The sequence below is a fragment of the Erpetoichthys calabaricus genome, chromosome 13 (assembly GCF_900747795.2).
Source record: "Erpetoichthys calabaricus chromosome 13, fErpCal1.3, whole genome shotgun sequence".
In the NCBI taxonomy this organism is placed as follows: Eukaryota; Metazoa; Chordata; class Cladistia; order Polypteriformes; family Polypteridae; genus Erpetoichthys; species Erpetoichthys calabaricus.
Genome location: NC_041406.2, coordinates 83,815,696 through 83,837,074, shown reverse-complemented (window position 1 = coordinate 83,837,074; position 21,379 = coordinate 83,815,696). Strand labels below are relative to the sequence as shown.

Here is a 21,379-nt window from a genome sequence, read left to right as displayed (position 1 = left end):
CATATGAAAGGCACTGCATACGATAGATAGATAGATAGATAGATAGATAGATAGATAGATAGATAGATAGATAGATAGATAGATAGATAGATAGATAGATAGATAGATAGATAGATAGATAGATAGATAGATAGATAGATAGATAGATAGATAGGACACACATTTTGCACAGACAAGTTACATTCTGAGCACATTTATTTAGTTTTTAAATTTTAATTTATTAATTTTATTGTAATCATTCCATACAAATAGATCAATTTATAACAAAAAAAATTGAAGACAAATCAAACCCCACCCATGAGAAGGCGAGCTTAGCCAAAGGAGAATTGCTTAGGGCTTTTTAATAAGGCAACAATAAACAAAAGAAAGGAAGAAATATACTGTATATAGGTAAATAAAAAATGGAGAAGGGAATTAAATGCGGTAATAGTTATTTCTCTTATTCTAAAATAATATTGATTAGATCCTGCCAGGTTTTAAAAAAAATTCTATACAGATCCTCTAACTGAGAATTTGATGTTTTTCCAATTTCAAATAATATAAAACATCGGTTTCCCACTGACTTATCAGAGGAGAGTTAGGATTCTTCCAATTTAACAAAATAAGTCTGCGTGTCAAAAGTGTAGTGAATGCAAACACCGTTTGTTTGTCCTTCCCCACTACAAGTCCATCTGGAAGAACACCGAACACAGCTGTTAGTGGGTTAGGAGGGATTGTGACCCCAAGGCTGTCTGAAAGGCACTTAAAAATTTTGGTCCAAAATGATGTTAGTTTGGTGCAGGCCCAAAACATGTGACCCAGTGAGGCAGGAGCTTGGTTGCAGCGTTCGCAGGTTGGATCTTGATTCTGAGCACATTTTAGAAAAGCGAGTTACATTTTGCTTGCATTCCGTAAGCACGAGTTACATTTTTAAGCATGAGTGATACACTTGCCAAGTGTTTTGCTGTGACGTGATTTTTAGTGGTGTCCTTGCGCAGCGTTACTGCCAAAAGTCTATGTGAGCACCACGCATTTTCTAAGTGTGCGACACGTTTCACAAGCGCATGCAGCACACTGTGCGACTCGTTTAGCAAAGGTTTTGGTCACGTGATTTTTGGCCTTACTCTTGCGCACCATCACTGCCAAAATGACCTGAGAGGGAAAGCAACAAGGGAACTTTGTTCTTCTAGCCAATCGGAGTAGAGTGCATAAAGCTCTGCAGAGGGTGGTGAAAGCAGCACAGAATATTCGCTTCCTTAGAAAGGCCAACAGGATAATAAAGACCTTGGCAGGCCTACACAAACAGACTCCTTCCTCCCTTATCCGTGAGAATCATTTTTTCATGGTAAATCTAAGGAGTTGTAGGCAAATAAGGCTAAAGAAAAGCCCACCTGGAATCTAAACTCTGTAACAGTGCTGATAATTGAACAATCTCTACAAAACAAGAGCCATTTGGTTCCCAAATGAACATAAAATGAAAGCCAAATGAGTAAAAAAAAAAAATCTAACCCATAAACTATAAATTCCTCTCCCCTTCCATTTTGCTAAAAAGTACAAGAAAATGAGCTAATAAACATTGGTTGAGTTACTGAAACTGTCACCATTTCATAAAATCGACTTCCAACTCTGAAGAAATATGACTTTTAATTATTCAGGATATCTATTTGAGAGAAAAAAAACTAAGGGAAAAATAAAACAACCGGGGATTCAGCTGATGACGGAAAAGTGAAAATGTCTTGCCTGTTTAATATCATAAAATGAGCTGGCAGTGAGAACTGCATGAGTTAGTATTAATGACATACTGTATAAAAAAAAAAAAGAACAAATAAACAGAAATGTTATTTTTTAATTTATACCGTTATAACATATTCAGATCTGAATTTGCAGAGTAAGAATGACAAGAGTACACCAAATACAAGCTTAGATATTTTATACTAAAAGACATCAGAAAGAAATAAGAAATCCAACTATTTGTTATTACACCACAGGACAAGAATGCCCAAGATTTAGTGCACTTTCCATAACGTATCCTGAAATTACAAGTTGTTGCCTCACATTCTTGACTGGCTCTGTAGTTATGAGCAAAACCCTTTCAATTCACTTCGCCTCGACTTTGGAGAAAACGTGGAAATGGTTGAGTATTTTTGCGAACTCTGCAAAATGCCTTGACGTCAATGGAGAAGGAGAGACTGAACTAGCTTTGAGTGGATTATATAACAGTACTATGATCTTTTAAATGTCCCTGAGGGACAGGACAGCATCTGCCACCGATGCTGGACCGATAATTGAGGCCAAACAGGTGACCTAAGCTGTGAATGAGCAGTGTCAACCATCGTGCCTACCCAGGGTAAAATTATACTCCAAGTCCACAACACTAGGGGTCCTGTAACTCTCTCTTTGCTACCAAACTCCCATCGCTACGACTAACACACACCCGTAGAGCCAGTCGTGCAATGAATCAGTGCTACTGTTTATTTTTTAGGGGGCTGTCCTTGTCACTACCCAATCTGTGCTAGCATGGAGCATGACATGCTTAATCCAGCAGTGAACACGCAACGTACAATGAATCTATGCACAACAATTAACTATTTTCAAAATATTCTCATTATGGTCAGCTAATGTACCCCTTAGATGAAAATACTGCAAGTGGGGTGCCAATCCATCTCGGCTGTCCTTGTCACTACCCAATCTGTGCTAGCATGGAGCATGACATGCTTAATCCAGCAGTGACCACGCAACGTACAATGAATCTATGCACAACAATTAACTATTTTCAAAATATTCTCATTATGGTCAGCTAATGTATCCCTTAGATGAAAATACTGCAAGTGGGGTGCCAATCCATCTGGAGTACCAAATGAACAGTGACACACATGCATCTATACCCCATATACTGTATTATTCAAGCAAGCGCAGAGTAGATCGGGAGGAGTAAATTTCTAGTACACATGCGTGACACAAATCAAGTAGGCAGTGAAAGTCTCATCCAACATGGCTGCAACAGTTTTGTGATGTCACACACTTACAAAGCATCACGGAGCGCTAGGAAAGAAAACGTTTATCTAAGCCAGCCGCAAAGAGACTTTCCAGAGTGAAAATTGAGCGAACAAGGTCCACTGGCAAACCCAGCAAATTTGCTGGAAAAATCACTTTGGCAAATTTCACCAATCAAAACCAGTGCTCTGCACCCCGTACAGAGTTGGTCCCTGCTTTGGTCCCAGGGCTGCTAGGCTAAGGTCCTTACAACCCTGAAATGAACAAAGTGGTTTAATAAATGAATAGGCGGATGCAAGCGATGCATAAAACTTGATCAAGCCCAGTGCCTTCAATCATTTTGGTAGACTTCATACCAGAGGAAAAACAATGCAAGGCCAGTGTGGTCATTAAAAATAAAAGCCAAAATCAGGTGCAAGTCTCCCCTTTTTGACTAGCTGGTACAAATACAATTGACCATATGGGCAAAGCTTGTAGCAGGGTCACATACGGGGTTTTATTTGTGTGTACGTATGTTCTGTTGAGTGATTTTTAAATGTGAATAACAACACTAGTCACGCCAGTTCCTGTTTGTAAATTGGGGTCTGTGCCCTTAAACAGGTTTGCACGGACATGAAGGGGCTGGTGGGATTTGTAGTTTGTATGCACTGTACCGATAAAACCGGAACAGAAGGATGTCGCGGGACTTTTTGATTGTACCATTTTGCGATTGACTTCATCATCATCAGCCCCTAAACCTTTTGTTAAGTGGGCATTCTTAGCAGAGAAGGATGGTGCAAGGCCACCCGATTTAAGTATGGCGGTGGGTTCTTTTTCCTTCCAATCCAGTCCATTGATGCTCTTCATGAAGGGCGCACCTCTGAAGAGTATTCTTCTGGACTCTGGTGGTAGGACCGTATTCACTATCCAAGTTCCGGGAAGCAGGTTATTAAAAGAGAGTATTTCGCTACATCTTTCCATCCTGTAACCAGAGTTTATGTTTCCAGAATCCCTTGCATCACCTGCAGTAAAGACTTTTTCCAGGACCTAAATATGTCGTATGCGAGTTTGTTCGTGGTGTTTGTTTGGTACTTTTTCTCATTATTTTCCTTTACCGTGTTTGTAAGCAGTTATTTTCTCTCTATATATAATCCAACGTCTGTTTGTCTGCTTTTCACAAGAGAACTACTTAACGGATTTAGATATTTTTTTTTTTCCTGTAATTTGCTTGAAAATTTCAGTTGATTTTACGACTTCTATAATCGCACTAAGTATCATAGTTCACTTGCAGAAGTGATTTATTTGTGCTAATCCGAGAGAGAGAGGCTGCGGGCCGAGGGGATGGTAAAGTGTGAAGTCAGGGAGTGGGGAGCCAGGCAGGGCCCTCCTCACGCGCCAGACTCCATTCGAGTCGGTCTACCTATCGCCACATGTTGGAGCGCACCTGTTTGTTCATTGATTTTTAAAGTTTGTCCTTTTTCACTGCTTCGCGGGTGGAGCCGCGGGGGACAGCTAGTAGTAAATAAGGAATATTTACTGGTATATATTTGTTTGTTGCATCTATACAGCTATCTTCTTGGGGTGTTGTTAATATTCGGGTGTCAGGGTGGAAATACTTTAGTGCTTTAGGTGTTCTACCTGTCCCTCATTTTAAAAGCTTAGCGGCTTCTTTGCTACCTAAATCTGATGGCAACCTCCAGAAGTTGGGGGTGCGCAACAAACTGACAATTTATCAGAGTACACAAAAATAACAGGATCACAAAAGGGTTAATCCAGAAAATATATAATAAGGTGAGAGATGAAAGGATTTATCACAACAAACAAAAATACAAATTTGTAGTAAAGTATGCATGCACATATTTCAATCTTGTTTAAATTATATGCGATTTTCTTCTGCATTTTTTTAGTAAGTCATCCACCTCTTGGTTCTCCATTGAGCTTGTCACTGAAACCCAATTACTGAACACATACTACCACATGCACTCTTCTCAGAATCCCATAGCCATTCTTAATTGAAAACAGCATGCGACATGTTTCATTCCAGACTGTAAATCTTGCCAGAAGGAAACTTTTTTCCTCTGGACTTCTACCTCTGCAAATGAGTTTTCTTCGCTAATCTTCGATATGGTGTCAAGGAAATGGCATGGAACTTTACAACAGAGTAGGGTAGGATAGGAAACATGTTGAAGTAAATAACTGGTAAGAATGCTTGGGCACATGATGAGCATGGAATCTGCTCTCATATATGAAGTCAAGTGATTCAAGAACAACATGAAGTAGAGGTTTGAATGGAATTAAATATGATATCATCGTGTGTAGCCAATGGTTTGAAGTGTGCCATTGTGATCTGTGAAGTTTATTCCAAACACATTATTTTATTAAAGATGGGGAATTAGGCTATAAATAAATACAGCTGAAACCACACAAATCATCTGACAGAGAGTACCTGACAGAGAGATGAGAAGAAACAAGGCAAGTGCTGATGTGCCCTGTTTGGTGATAGTGATGATCCATATATGGCCTAGGGCCACTGTCAGCTATTTAGAGGTATCTTAAACTGATACTGCTTTGCAGAAATCATGCGCTATTCTCTATTCATGCTATGCCAGCAAAAAATTGCACCCATGTTTGGAGAACCATGAACTGCAGAGAAGACATAAAAGCTTGGACAACTGCACAGAACCTCAGTACTCAACTATGGACGAACAGAAGACATCGCTCCTGCCTGTACCTGGGAGAATATGCCTTCCACACACTCGCCGACTGCAGGGACCCCCGACTGCATCACGCTTACGCCAGTAGCTCTCCTCTGAATATATTATATTACTGTGAATGTTAAGCTCATATTAAAAAGAAGCTAGTATATGTTTTCCATTAGTGTGACTGATTCCTACTTCCTTTTAGAATCACCGCCAAACCACTAGGGAAAGATATGTTATTACATATTACATATAAAAAAAAAAAATTATCTCTTATTTATATATATATATATATATATATATATATATATATATAAAAGAGATAGAGTGACTTAAATGTAGGCTGGCGTGTGGGTGAGGAGGGTCCCGCCTGGCTCCCCACTCCTGACGTCATGCTTCCCCTTAACCTCAGCCTGCAGCCTCTGTCTCGGATTAGTGCAAATAAATCACTCCTGTAAGCAAACTCTTAGTGCAATTACAGAAGTCGCAAAATCAACCGGAATGTTCAAGCAACTTATAGAAAAAAATCCGACCTCAATCTGTTAAGTAGTTCTCTCATGAAAAGCGGAGACAGACAGATGTTGGAGACATATATTATGTCTTGCCCCCTGCTTCGCGAGACCACCACCTCCCCCCCACCCCGGGGTGCACCACGCACCAGCCACTTCATGTCTCTGCCGCTCGCGTTGTGAAGGGGGTGGTTTAACGCACGATTTGGATATGCAGATGGATCACCTGCTTGCTCACTGCTCCTCACTGCATGTTCTGCTTCTTGCGCTGCGCGTCGATCATTTCAAGGCCTGTACAGCAGCTGTCCTCACTTCGCTCACTTACCCAAATGCCCCCCAAGCGTGCTAAGCGCCTGTCACTTCGCGTCTCCGCTGGTCGTGTAGTGAAGGAGGGGTTTGAATGCACACGAAGGAGATGCGGTTTGATCAGCTGCTGTCTTTCTGCTCCTACTGTTGAGCTGCATGTTCTGCTTGTCACGCTGCGCGTCAATCATTTAAAAATCTGTACAGCAGCTGTCCTTTGGTGTCACTGTTTTGTCTTGCAGAACGACAGTGTCTCTCGCGGGACGTCCGGGCTGATTATTACGTTCCTTATTTTCTGAATTTGCACATCGATTATTATTGTTCTCTTGTGCATCCTTTTTTGCCTTCTTTTCTCTCTAACGCTTTCGTGTCCCTTTTCAATGTGCTGCTCTTTCTTCTTCGCTTAGTCGTTCACGTGCCATCTAGAATATATAACATTTTGAAGAGCTGGGAGCACATGAAGTGTGTCTGCCAAAAGCATTCCACCAACTGCAAGGTTAGATGTCCGTGAACTTGTTTTAAATTGTTTGTAAGTAGGGTGTGACGTGCAAAAGACACTGTCTCATGAGTCTTGCTTCCTAAGGTTGTAATGTCTAGTCTCGCGTGACGTCAAGGTGTTTCTCCAAGATGATCACATTTCGACCCAAGATGTATTTATATAATAGATATATATACACGCACACACACCTACATACAAAAACATACGCACACACACACCCACATACGAACACATACGCACACACTTTTGGTTTAGTAAAGGCTGCAATCTCTAATGAAGTTATTCCCAGGGAGCGTACGCCTATTGCGGGATACATCTTGATAGTTGAAACAAAATAAGGTAATATTGCAATATATTACTCACTTTTAATTTAACTGAAGTTAAAGTTGAACTTATAGTGGATTCAGAAAGTATTTAGATCCTTTCACTTTATTTATTTATCTTTGATTGGCATTACCCATACTCTACTTGATTGGTTTAGATCCTATCTTTCAGGCCGCACTCAGTTCATTCAGCTTAAAACCTTCACATCCCAACCCACCGCTGTTACTTCAGGTGTGCCCAAGGGCTCTGTCCTGAGGCCTCTTCTTTTTATTATTTACCTTCTTCCCCTTGGCAATATTTTTCGTAAATATAACATTCATTTTTACTGTTATGCTGATGCAACCCAGCTCTACCTTGCTAGTTAACCCACCTCTTCTTTTCCACCATCTTCGCTTGTTAACTGCATTGCTGAAATTAAATCCTGGTTTTCTTTGAAGTTTCTTAAATTAAACAGTGACAAAACTGAGGTTCTCCTCAGTGGCTCAAAATCATCATTATCCAAAGCCAATTATCTTTCTCTTGTTATTGATAAGTCCGTTGTTTCCCCTTCACCTCAGGTGAAGAGTCTGGGTGTCATCCTCAACAGTACTCTGTCTTTCCAATCTCACATTAATAACATCACCCAGTCTGCTTACTTCCACCTACGTAACATTAATCGCATCCGCCCCTCCCTCACTACCCATACCACTGCCATTCTTGTTCACAGTCTTGTTACTTCTCCTCTGGAGTATTACAATTCACTCCTCTTTGGTCTCTCTAATTAAAAAAAGCTTCAGCTAGTCCAGAATTCTGCAGTACGCATCATTACTCGAACCACATCTATTCACCATATTACTCCGGTCTTGCAGCAGCTTCATTGGCTCCCGATTAAGTTTCAAATTGATTTTAAAATTCTGCTGTTAACATTTAAGGCCATTCATAATCTGTCCAACCTTCTTCATGTTGCCATTCCCTCCCATAGCCTTAGATCCTCTCCCTCCATCCATCTGACCATCCCTCTCGCCCGTCTAACCACCACTGGGAGCACAGCATTCAGCCGTTCTGCTCCCATGCTCTGGAATTCATTACCTACCGAGCTTAGAAATACCAAATCATTTTCATCCCTCAAATGTAAACTTAAAACACATCTGTTTAGAATGGCTTTTTCTTTATGATTACAGTGGCTTTGTTTGGTTTTATTTTTTATATTTTCTAATGTTTTAAGTTGTTTATAATGTGTCTTTTATTTATTTATTTATTGTTTGTTCAGTGTCCTTGAGTTCTCAGAAAGGCGCCTTGTATAAATAAAATGTATTATTATTATTTATATTTTGCTGTGTTGCAGCCATGTGCTAAAATCATTTAAATTATTTTTTTTCCCCCACATCAAGCAACACTCACACCCAAGTTGCTGCATTAAAAGTAAAAGTTTTGGAAAACCAATATGGACACCTCCAGGAAAACCTTTGTTATGCTTGCTTTTCTGGAATAAATTCCAGTTGATAGCAACACATTACACAGAATTTTCGCACATCCAAACACTGTAGCAACATGTCCATAGATAGAAGCTGGACAGTACTGTGTGTACAACTGATTCTAATGAGACACAAACAGAATTGCTAATAAACAATTGTGGGCTGCATCAGGAATGGGCAGTAAAGAGGAGTATAGGAACCTAATCAAGGACTTTGTTAAATGGTGTGACTCAAACCACCTACAACTGAACACCAGCAAAACCAAGGAGCTTGTGGTGGATTTTAGGAGGTCCAGGCCCCTCATGGACCCGTGATCATCAGAGGTGACTGTGTGCAGAGGGTGCAGACCTAGAAATACCTGGGAGTGCAGCTGCATGATAAATTGGACTGGACTGCCAATACTGATGCTCTGTGTAAGAAAGGACAGAGCCGACTATACTTCCTTAGAAGGCTGGCGTCCTTCAACATCTGTAATAAGATGCTGCAGATGTTCTATCAGACAGTTGTAGTGAGCACCCTCTTCTACGCAGTGGTGTGCTGGGGAGGCAGCATAAAAAAGAGGGACACCTCACGCCTGAACAAACTGGTGAGGAAGGCAGGCTCTATTGTAGGCTGGACAGTTTGACATCTGTGGCAGAGCGACGGGCGCTGAGCAGACTCCTGTCAATCATGGAGAATCCACTGCATCCACTTAATAGTATCATCTCCAGACAGAGGAGCAGCTTCAGCGACAGACTGCTGTCACCGTCCTGCTCCACTGACAGACTGAGGAGATCGTTCCTCCCCCACACTATGCGACTCTTCAATTCCACCCAGGGGGGTAAATGTTAAAATTATACAAAGTTATTGTCTGTCTGTATACCTGCATTGTTGTCACTCTTTAATTTGGTATTGTTCTTTGTCGGTATGCTGCTGCTGCTGGAGTATGTGAATTTCCCCTTGGGATTAATAAAGTATCTATCTATCTATCTATCTACTGTATCTATCTATCTATCTAACTAACTAAACAGTATAATATTACAGTTTTCACCAAAGTTTGCAGTGTACATCACCATTTTGGATTGATGTCATAATCTGAAGTTGAGGAACCTTGGATTTGACAGATCAGGGCTGAATTTTCAACTAGGAAATCCGAATTGTGGAGGGCATTCCACTTGAAAATTCTGACAAGGAACTCAGACATTCTGAATTCTTAGTTCAAATGTCGGTTAAACACTCAAACAGTTAAAAACTTGAAAATACGGTTTCTCTTCTGTTCACAGCCATAAACAAATACATGTGATGCGCTTTCCTAAATGTAATAGTTTGCCTTGTGAATCCAGCTAGCACAGATTCTCCCAACATATTTATTGACAAGTGTCAACTGACCTGCCAGTTACAGACAAGTGTTAGATTAGCCTGCACAGGACAAGTGAATCCATTTTCAAAATGCCTCTAGCCAGGCTTGTCTCAAGACTCACCTCATGCCTTCGGTAGACTTGTTCTGATAGTTTCGGTATAACTGTGGAGTACCAAGCATGGCTTCAGTGAACACAGCAAGGAAGCCCAGTGTTTCAACAAAAAGAGCAGAGTCCAGGAAGAGGTAGGTAATGTAAGCAGCTACTGCCGTGAATGCCAGGACACACTGCACATAGTCAACAAATCTGCTCCACAGCCAGAAGTAATTCAAGTCAAAATCTGAAAGCAGAAAAAAAGATTCAGAGTCAGCAAATGTCTAATCATTTTTTATTTATAAAGCTATCGGAATACTCTGTCCAAAAATGACACGTTACTTACGCACTTAGTGATTTACTTTAATCGCTTGCTTAGTGATAATTGAGAAAAATGTTCAATCTCAAGTTTTCATGGAGAACACAGATTAAAAAAAACAACTTTATGATAAAATATCAGACAAATGTGACCAATGCTGTAGAACTGCAAACGAAATTAAAAGTATCCATGCCAGAAAAAAAAAAAAAAAACACACACACAGTCATGCTACTCGTGTCACATAATTCAAATGTCAGTTATCCATTCTTTTGCTCACAAAGTGCAAAATGCATGCATTTTTTGCTGAAATATTGCTAAATAAACGCATCCAAAAAAGACCAGTGTGCATCATAAACAGGATACGCAAATCACATAGGACTGCATTTTTGAATTGATGAGCGAGCCCTTGACCAAAGAATTCAAGGAAGAGGCAGATCGTTAATCCAAAAATCCAGGCCCATGCGATTCTTGTACCCCACTTATGATGCATATTGATTTTTCCAGGAGCATTTATTGAACAACTAGCCATGCTGCCTGTCAAAGACAGGTGATAGAAAAAAAAATTAATGATTTGATATCCCTACAACTACCTTCACCTACTTTCCTTGGTTTCAGAACCTCTCCTGACCGATGCACCTTCTCTCTAGCATGTTCCCATAAATCCTGCTTCTGAAACAGTCATTTCAAGGCACTTTTATACTTCCCATCATTGAAGGTGACTCTCAGCGTGCCTCCTACTCCTACTTTACTCTTCCTTGTGTGTCTCATACTGGCTACAACTCACCCTTCTTCTTCCAATTGTATCACAAAAGCCAAACTGACAATCAGATTACTTGTTGGAACTACATACACACCCAGCCACCTTAAGTGTTTTATTATAAAGTTGATATTGTGGGCAAGTGTCCAAGCCAACCCAAACAATAGACAGGCATTCAATAGCCTTTAAGAGAGGCACAAACAGGCTGTTGGTGTTTTGATTTGTACCCATTTGTTAGTATTAGGAGTTCTCCCTCTGGTGTATCCCCTGCTATGATCATTTATTTTACTATATTTTGCCTCCCATAGTCCAAAGTCATGCAGGTTAGACAAATTTCTGATACTTAACTGGCCCCTTGTGTACAGTGCATCCGGAAAGTATTCACAGCGCATCACTTTTTCCACCTTTTGTTATGTTACAGCCTTATTCCAAAATGGATTAAATTCATTTTTTTCCTCAGAATTCTACACACAACACCCCATAATGACAACGTGAAAAAAGTTTACTTGAGGTTTTTGCAAATTTATTAAAAATAAAAAAACTGAGAAATCCCATGTCCATAAGTATTCACAGCCTTTGCTCAATACTTTGTCACTGCACCTTTGGCAGCAATTCCAGCCTCAAGTCTTTTTGAATATGATGCCACAAGCTTGGCACACCTATCCTTGGCCAGTTTCGCCCATTCCTCTTTGCAGCACCACTCAAGCTCCATCAGGTTGGATGGGAAGCGTCGGTGCACAACCATTTTAAGATCTCTCCAGGGATGTTCAACCAGATTCAAGTCTGGGCCACTCAAGGACATTCACAGAGTTGTCCTGAAGCCACTCCTTTGATATCTTGGCTGCGTGCTTAGGGTCGTTGTCCTGCTGAAAGAAGAACCGTCGCCCCAGTCTGAGGTCAAGAGCGCTCTGGAGCAGGTTTTCATCCAGGATGTCTCTGTACATTGCTGCAGTCATCTTTCCCTTTATCCTGACTAGTCTCCCAGTCCCTGCCGCTGAAAAACATCCCCACAGCATGATGCTGCCCACCACCATGCTTCACTGTAGGGATGGTATTGGCCTGGTGATGAGCGGTGTCTGGTTTCCTCCAAACGTGACGCCTGGCATTCACACAAAGAGTTCAATCTTTGTCTCATCAGACCAGAGAATTTTCTTTCTCATGGTCTAAGAGTCCTTCAGGTGCCTTTTGGCAAACTCCAGGTGGGCTGCCATGTGCCTTTTACTAAGGAGTGGCTTCCGTCTGGCCACTCTACCATACAGGCCTGATTGGTGGATTGCTGCAGAGATGGTTGTCTTTCTGGAAGGTTCTCCTCTCTCCACAGAGGACCTCTGGAGCTCTGACAGAGTGACCATTGGGTTCTTGGTCACCTCCCTGACTAAGGCCCTTCTCCCCCGATCACTTAGTTTAGATGGCCGGCCAGCTCTAGGAAGAGTCCTGGTGGTTTTGAACTTCTTCCACTTACGGATGATGGAGGCCATTGTGCTCAATGGGACCTTCAAAGCAGCAGAAATTTTTCTGTAACCTTCCCCAGATTTGTGTCTCGAGACAATCCTGTCTCGAAGGTCTACAGACAATTCCTTTGACTTCATGCTTGGTTTGTGCTCTGACATGAACTGTCAACTGTGGGACCTTATATAGACAGGTGTGTGCCTTTCCAAATCATGTCCAGTCAACTGAATTTACCACAGGTGGACTCCAATGAAGCTGCAGAAACATCTCAAGGATGATCAGGGGAAACAGGATGCACCTGAGCTCAATTTTGAGCTTCACGGCAAAGGCTGTGAATACTTATGTACATGTGCTTTCTCAATGTTTTTATTTTTAATAAATTTGCAAAAATCTCAAGTAAACCTTTTTCATGTTGTCATTATGTGGTGGTGTGTGGAATTCTGAGGGAAAAAATGAATTTAATCCATTTTGGAATAAGGCTGTAACATAACAAAATGTGGAAAAAATGATGCGCTGTGAATACTTTCCGGATGCACTGTATGTGTGTGTTTGCCGTGTGATGGACTGGTGCTTTGTTGAGGAATTGTTGCGGTCTATGATTGATGAGAAAGGCTCTAGCTGTCCCACAATCTGACCTGGATAAACAGGTTAAGAAGTGTTAAGGAAAAATCTTGATCCTCAGTTCACTTTAGCACTTACAAGCAAAAGGTCCCTTGGACACTGGCAATATATAAGCATAAGAAATTGATTAAACAAAGGTGCCTATGTAGCACACCATTCAAGAAGTTACTCATGCATTGCAATCACAAACATACTAAAACAATCCTTTGCTCAGACAAAGTCTTCATAGTTATAAATTTACAAAATCATCCTTTAGCATCATAGATGATACCATGCTTATCTAAAAAAAAGTAAGTCTGTATATGGTGTGGAAAGCAGCCCGGACACAGACAGGCAGACACCGATGGCTCAAACCCAACCACACATTTATTGTACATTTTCTTATTTACAAGTGTATCGCACAACCCAGTGCCCCTGCACCAAATCACCCTCAGTCCAGGCCTTTCACAATAATGCCTCTTCTCCTGACCGCCTCCCCTTCTCTCCTCTGAGCTACATCCACTTCCACCCGACTCCAACTATCGAATGGAGGGAGGTGGCCCCTTTTATGTTCACCCAGACGTGCTCCAGGTGCCTCCCGATGAACTTCTGCTGGTACTTCCTTGTCTGGCGGAAGTGCCGGCTGAGCACCCGGAAGCACTTCGGGTGTCCCTGGTATTCAGTGCTGATGTCCAGGGCTCTTCAGGCATTTGGACACCCCCTGGCGGTTACCATGGGCCCCTATAGGGTTGAGCTTCCATGCTCTGTTCCCATGGTCCTCATACCAACCAGGGCGGCTGACCCTTCATGGTCCGGAGGAGGTGTAATCCCTCTTCCGGTCCTTCCGGGCGTCCCAGCTGGGTACTGCCCCCAGCCGCTCGCCACAATGGGAAGGTACATCATCCTGGCTTAGGACCAGGATATACTTGACGCTACATGACACAAACGTTTGCATATGCAAGCAGTGTACAGACTATACTTGCGCATGTACTTTATGTAAATCTGGAGGATTCCACCAGGTGGCAGTGTGAGAAATCATCACGGTAGAGAAAACTCGCTGTGTTGTGTGTTGAGGGAAGAAAGATGAAGATAAAAATTCTTTGCATTCTGCTGCTGTTGTGAAGGTGTAAAAAAAATATGAAAACAGATACACAGAAGGTGATATGTAAGAACTTTAAATGTATTACATCATTATGATGGGGAATATGTGACACTTGTATTGCCTATGCGAGAAGTGGATGAAGAAAAGCACCAGGAATACTTTTGTATGTCAGCAATGAAGTTTAATGATTTGCCTCACCGTGTCGATCCATTCATCAAACATCGAAGTACACACATTGATCCCATTGGAGCTGCAATGCTGCTTGCCATCACACTGTGTCATCTTGCAACAGCCGAATCCCCACTTTGTTTCTCAGACATTTTCCGCTTTGCACAGGTGTATCTGTCTCAAATTTGCTTCCATTTCATCTTCCACGTTTCCACATCCACTTTCTGCTGATTTGATGTCAGACGTTCCGACATGCATGTTTGTCACTATGGAGATGTTAATAGTAAATAATGATGCCGACATCACGTACCAAAACACACACGGCTCCCAAATTTTTCCTGGAATTGTAATTCACGCATGCGTCACCTTAATTTCCAATGACATTCTCAGAGGACGCGTCAAAAGGGCGCTGGGACTGTGTGGCAGCCATGATGTGTGCACATAAGCGTTCTGAGCGTCAAAAATATATCCCTGCCCTTAGTTTTCATGAAGAGACACACAGAGCTTTACTTCAAGATCAGAGGCTGTTTCCTTAAGAGGCATTAGCTCTCTGGAAATGTGTTCTTTTCAATTGCAGCATTTTAATTAACCTGAATTTAAATAATTATAAATAAAAAGGTATTATCCCCCCCCCCCCCCCAGTATGCAATAAGACGGTTACAAGATTTACACGAGAAGTATAAGGATAATTTAGCGCTTTATTGACGGGTTCACGCGGTATTACAAACGGGAAGCTTATGACAGACATGTCAAGCAATGTGGGTATCTTGACATACACAGTCTGCCATCTTTCGTCACCACGCTGAAAGGATTTTAACCGGACGGAAGACATAATCTTCCGCCTGGCAGCTTCAAAGTGTTGGCCGTAGGTCCATCCTTATATCCTGGTTGCTCCATGTGCAGGCTCCTTCTATGGATCCAAACAAGGACAGGAAAGGACTCAAACCCCACCTTAAAAAATACAGGAATAGCACAATGCCTACATACAGTTCTCATTCTCCCAACAAGGAAAGAGGATGGTGTACTGACAGGAGACAGAAATATACTAGTCTGTCTTTAGGCTGACTATTCAATTCTCCAGTTGTCTTTGGCTCGGCAATTCTAAATGCTGATCCTGTGTACCATACTTGGTCTGCCAGTATGAATGAGTCCATAACAGTGGGCACAGAGAACAGTGACATAAAACTTAATAATAAAACATATTATAACATGGGCTACCATAGGGTCTGCATTCCAGCTGGATCTCATCTTACTTTAAGTAGTGAAATAAAAAGAAATATAACTGAAAAGACAAATAGGTTAAAAGTGTTAAGAATGGTTTTCTGCTAGAGAAGAAAGAAGGATGGATGAAAGGATGGATATTTTGCCTCTAAGTGAAAAGAGCTGCAATGAGTGTCCCATTTATCACATTACAGAAGTCATTTTTTTCATTTCAACAACAGTAGCTACTTTAATAAACTTTTACCACGCAACTTTAATTTTTTAATCTTACACCGTGAGTGCCTACATTTTGTAAAACATTACAAATCTTGCTTTTCCAACACTAATGATTCATATATTTCAAAGACGTGTGCACAGCTTAATAGGTTATTTCTATAAGCAACCTTAAAATTGCTGCATTAAAGTCCTGTGACAGCCTTTAATCTCCATATATTTAAAAAAAAATCTATCACTGTAAATCAAAGTGTGCCGGGTTCTGTTGCTTTCATCATGCACATAATTAAATGACAGAATTTATGACAAGACTTTTCTATTATGACACAGAGCTATCTTTAGTTTTCATCCCCGATCAGGATGTCAGTGTCATATGCCGTATCATTCGAAAGAACTAAGCTTCTGTATATAAAAACAGACTTTGATGAATGAAGAGGCAGAAAATGGCTCAGAACACTCATGCGATAAATGTGAGGAATGGTGTTCAAAAAATACATTTACTCGTACAGGTGACAAAAAATGTGCCTGAGGCACTGCATCCTTATGAATTGGTTGTCTTCTTTGGAGTTATTGTTGAGTTTGTAGCCAGGATTGTTAAAGTCTGGCTGCTTAATAATAAGGATTTGCTCTACAATGGGTACTCTGCCAATACATAAAACAGAGAAGAAAGACTTAAAGGGGATTCTAAAAAAGTGGGAGGACATAAAATCCTGTTTCAAGTGTTACAGAAAAAAACATGACAAAAATATAGATGATCACAGCTCAACAAATAATTAAGGAAGTTAGTAGGTGTGATGAACTAGGAGTCCTAAATCACTAAATGGTCCCAACAGAGGAGTGGGGGGATTTATCATCACAACCCTGGCTACATACGAATGCAAACGCAGGATCTTCATAAAATTAAAAAGGTTTATTTTCATAGAAATGCTCTGTTACCATGTAAAACTCCGAAGAGCAAGCACAAAAGGTGTAAAGGAGTTGCTGCCAAAGGCAATCCAAGCTGAACAAAGTCCCGAAACAGAACTGACAGACTGAGGGTTAAAATTCCAAACGTACAAAAGACCCAAGCGCAGCATTACACAAGTAAACTCACCAACTTCAGAGCGCATTCACAATGAACTGGCAAGAATTATGGGAGATTTACAGTGCAGAGGGCAGTTCCTGTTAGTGACAGGCAGGTGGCCCCCAGCCTGTTGGGGGACTTCGGGTGATAGGCATATAGGAAAAACAAAGAAAGAAAGAAAAAAAAAAATATATAGTCAGCCTGAAGAGTGAATCCTGCAAACTGCACACTCCTGGGGCCTCATGTATAAATGGTTCGTACGCACAAAAATGTTGCGTAAGCCCGTTTCCATGCTCAAATTGCAATGTATAAAACCTAAACTTTAAAGCCACGCACATTTTCACGGTAGCTCAAACCCTGCCGTACGCATGTTCTCCACTCGGTTTTACTCACTCGGCAACCAGCGTCAAAGCAGTGCTACTGTTCCAGTGTAGTTTCCTTTTCTTTTTTGGATCCACATCCCTATAACAATATACAGTCGACCCTTGATATACGACCGGCCTGACATGCGAACAACTTGATTTACGACCAACATCTTGCGTTATGACCTGAATGCGGTCACGTGTATCCGCTTGCGCGATTGTAAACAAACAGCCAAGAGCATTTGTAAGCGTCAGTCGGAGCCCAGATACATGTGTTTGTGGACGTAATTTCGGTCAGCGCAGTGATTTATATCATTTTTTTCGATAATTGCTAAGGAAGGATAAGAAGGTAACGAAGGTAAAGAAACAATCGAAACTGAGAAGGAAATTGTGCGGAAATATGAGAGTGGTGTTCGTGTGACCAATCTCGCTAATATGTACAGCATGTCGAAATCCACAATCTCGACAATTTTACAAAGAAAAGATTTGTATAAGGAGGCTCCTTCCAAACAATAACCACCTTCCATTTCATTCTCCTTCTCCTCCCTTCCTGCAGCCCAAAGATGTCAAATTAAATGGTGAGTACAGTATGAAATTGTTGTTTCTGGTAGGCTAGGCACTTTTTGGTTAGTACATTAGAAACATTATTGGTGTTTTGGTAAATTATGCACATTATACAACCCTTTTTTATTATGAAAAGGTTAAGTAAGTGTTGCTGTGGGAGGTTCAGAACGCATTATGGGTATTTCCATTATTTCTTATGGGAAAAATACTCTTGACTTACAACCAACTTGAGTTACAACCAGCCCTCACGAACGAATTGAGTTCGTAAGTCAAGGGTCCACTATAATGGTCCACGGAATGGCCAAACTATTCCAAATACCACAGCTGCTTTAGCGTGGTTACTCTCACTGCACCTTCTTTTTCTACTTTCAGCTGCTCCTGTTAGGGGTTGCCACAGCGGATCATCTTTTTCCATATTACTCTCACTGCACCACTCAGAGCAGCTGATCAGAAAGAGAATTATCGATATACAGCATCAAGCACACGCTGCCTCAGCCATTCGTTATTTGAACTGCTCTCATCCGTCAAAAGCTTCAGAGCTTTCCTGTACGGACCTCGCGGTTCATAAACAGTTTCATCTCAAGAACTCTAAACGCACTCAATCAGTCCATCAAGTGCTCCTTGTAGAACTGTTTGTACTTATAAGTACAATCACCTCACTATAAACTTGTGATAGTTATAATATTGCACAACCTGAGCCACTTTATAAAGTGTGTATTTACATATGATGACGATATCATTTTTAAGATGAAATGCAGCAAAATATGTTTATTACATTATACAGATAAAATGTAACGTCATTTAAATAATCTATATTGTTAATAATTAAACATGTGAGGACGCGGTGCCGCAGCGCTATTGAGAAGCTGGCGCTCTGTTCAGGGATTGTTCCTGCCTTGCTCTGTATTCTTGCTGGGGCGGCCGTGACACTGGAAGGATAGAATAATTAAACATGTACTATGGAGATATTTCAATGTTTCTTAAAAGTTTTGAAGAATCTGCGTTCTAAGCTTACAGATGGCTTAACGTCTATTATAGAGCTGATTGTGTGGCGACTGGTTACTTGGAGAAAGAAAAGGAAGGACAGGAATTTGGGGTTAGTACGTTTGAAAGAGACAGTACTGCTGCAGTAAATTATTTCACCGAAGGTCGCACACGGCGCAGCAAGCATCTTGCGTGAGACAGGAACAATCTGTGGACGAGGCGCCTGCTTATTACTATCACTGCGCGCTCCCATGTTTAACAACATGCTTTAACGCCTATCATCATGAAAATGATATCAAGTATACATCTCAGTATTTTAATTATTCAGAGAGCTGTAATATCACGAATGTAATGGATTCTGTGTCCTGTCGGAGGAAGAGAAAGCCCGTTTATGTGTGTGAATCACTATGTGCTTCTTCTTAGAGCACACAGAAGAACACATACAAAACAAAGCATGTAATGTGCTACTTTAGTTATGATGGTATTTGAGAAACTAGTAAATTAAAAGATTTAAAGATGAAGTTCATGATGTTCTACTTTAATGACAAAATAAACTGTGTGATTAAAGTGGAAATTTCGAGATTAAAGTTGGCATTTCAAGCTTTTTGCCCACTGTGTGCCTAATTTTTTTTTTCTCTGTACCCTAATAAGCTTTCATATGACACTCAAACGGTGGGCTACGACTCGCCTTTTCACGGCGACTTTGATATCTGACAACTTTTTTTATTTCGAGCACTGTGCGACTTTGTGAACTTGAACTTACGAGTTTCTCCAACACTCTATGTCACTCAATCAACTTCCTTTTGTTCTTTATATCTCTGTTTAAACCAACAAATAGTACGTTTTCTTTGCCTCCACTTGGTATTCGCTGATATTCTTCTATTTTTCCCCTGTGCTTTTGCCATTGTCTTTTCACAGAAGGCGGAGCTTATTTATATTGATTTACATATTCAGAGAGGCATAATTCTGGGAGGAGTTGGGGTGGGAAAACAGGCACGTGCATGTGCATTACTTTTCACGCTGACTGGGATTTATGTAGCGGAAGAACGTGGAAGTTGGCGTATGCACAGATTTATGCATCTGGATTTTTTTGTGCGTACGAACATTTCCGCTTTTGCCCATACGCCATGTTATAGTGTGAATTCTACGCACGGCATTATACATGAGGCCCCAGATCAGCAGGTGAAGGTTAAAGAGACGTTTTCCAAACAGAAACAAGTATAATGATAACAAAATCATTTAAAAAGTTTCATGCAAAGGTTTGGACACCCCTGGCCAAATTACATATGCTGTTAATGTGAAAAATATTAAATACAGCTTTGAATAGGCAACCAGCTAAAACAATGGACTTTTTATGAAAATTGTATGTATAGTTGTGATTTATTTGATGAACTGAAAAACTAAATGTAGCATTTGCATAAGTTTAGGCAAAAGTTTGAAAGCATCTCCACTCTCAATAATACAACACACAACGAAGCCGTCCGCCTGCACTGGGCAAGTGTGCATCTGCGGAAACACAGACAGACAGAGAGAGAGTTAGGTCCATAAGCATTTGGACAGTGACACATTTTTTATAAATTTGGCTCTGCACACCACCACAATGGAACTGAAATAAAGCAATCCAGATGTGAAGAGGAAGTGTAGACTTTCAATTGTAATTTATGGGGTTTAACAAAAAATATTGTACATGCTGTTTGGAAAAGACAGACATTTTCACACATGGTCCTCCTATTTTCAGGGGCTCAAAAGTATTTGGACAAACTAACATAATCATGAATATAATGATCATTTTCAATACTTGGTTGAAACTCCTTTCCAGTCAATGATTGCCTGAAGTTTGACCCCATTGTTATCTGCAAGTGCTGAGTTTCCACCCTGCTGATGCATTGCCAGGCCTTTACTACTTGCTGTCGTCAGGTGCTGCTTGTTCGTTGAACTTTCTGCCCTCAGTTTTGTCTTCAGCAAGTGAACTGCATGTCCAGTTGGGTTGAGGTCAGTTGATTAACTTGGCCATTGAAGAATATTCCACTTCTTGGCCTTGAAGAGCACTTGGTTTGCTGTCCCAGTATGTTTGGGCTCATTGTCCATCTGTACTGTGAAGCGTCATCCTTTTTTTTTTTGTAGCCAGGAGACCAAAGCTGCCCACAGTACTCCAGATGAGGCCTCACCAGTGCGTTATAAAGCTTGAGCAGAACCTCCTTGGACAGTTTTGCAGCATTTGTCTGTATCTGAGCAGACTGTACAGCGTCCTGTACACTTCAGAATTCATCCTGCGACTTCTGCCAGCAGTCACAACAGTGACTGACTTCCATTAGCAGCCATGCATGATCAGGCCTAACACGGCCTCCACCATGTTTCACCAATGATGTGATATTCATCAGATCATGAGCCATTTCTTCTTTTCCCC

The 21,379-nt window shown here is 41.0% G+C and overlaps 1 protein-coding gene and 1 long non-coding RNA gene across 3 annotated transcripts in view; one reads left to right on the top strand and one right to left on the bottom strand.

The window, feature by feature from the left end:
* The window catches only part of slc66a2 (solute carrier family 66 member 2), a 117,419-nt gene that overhangs the window by 48,960 nt on the left and 47,080 nt on the right, over positions 1–21,379 (bottom strand). For both annotated transcript variants that reach the window (XM_028817186.2, XM_028817187.2), the window contains one exon: positions 10,201–10,417. In XM_028817186.2, the coding sequence (XP_028673019.1) occupies positions 10,201–10,417 (217 nt within the window). The remainder of the gene's footprint in view (positions 1–10,200; positions 10,418–21,379) is intronic.
* Positions 1–21,379, top strand: part of LOC127530056 (uncharacterized) — a 68,440-nt gene that overhangs the window by 9,709 nt on the left and 37,352 nt on the right. The gene's annotated exons all lie outside the window — the stretch shown is intronic.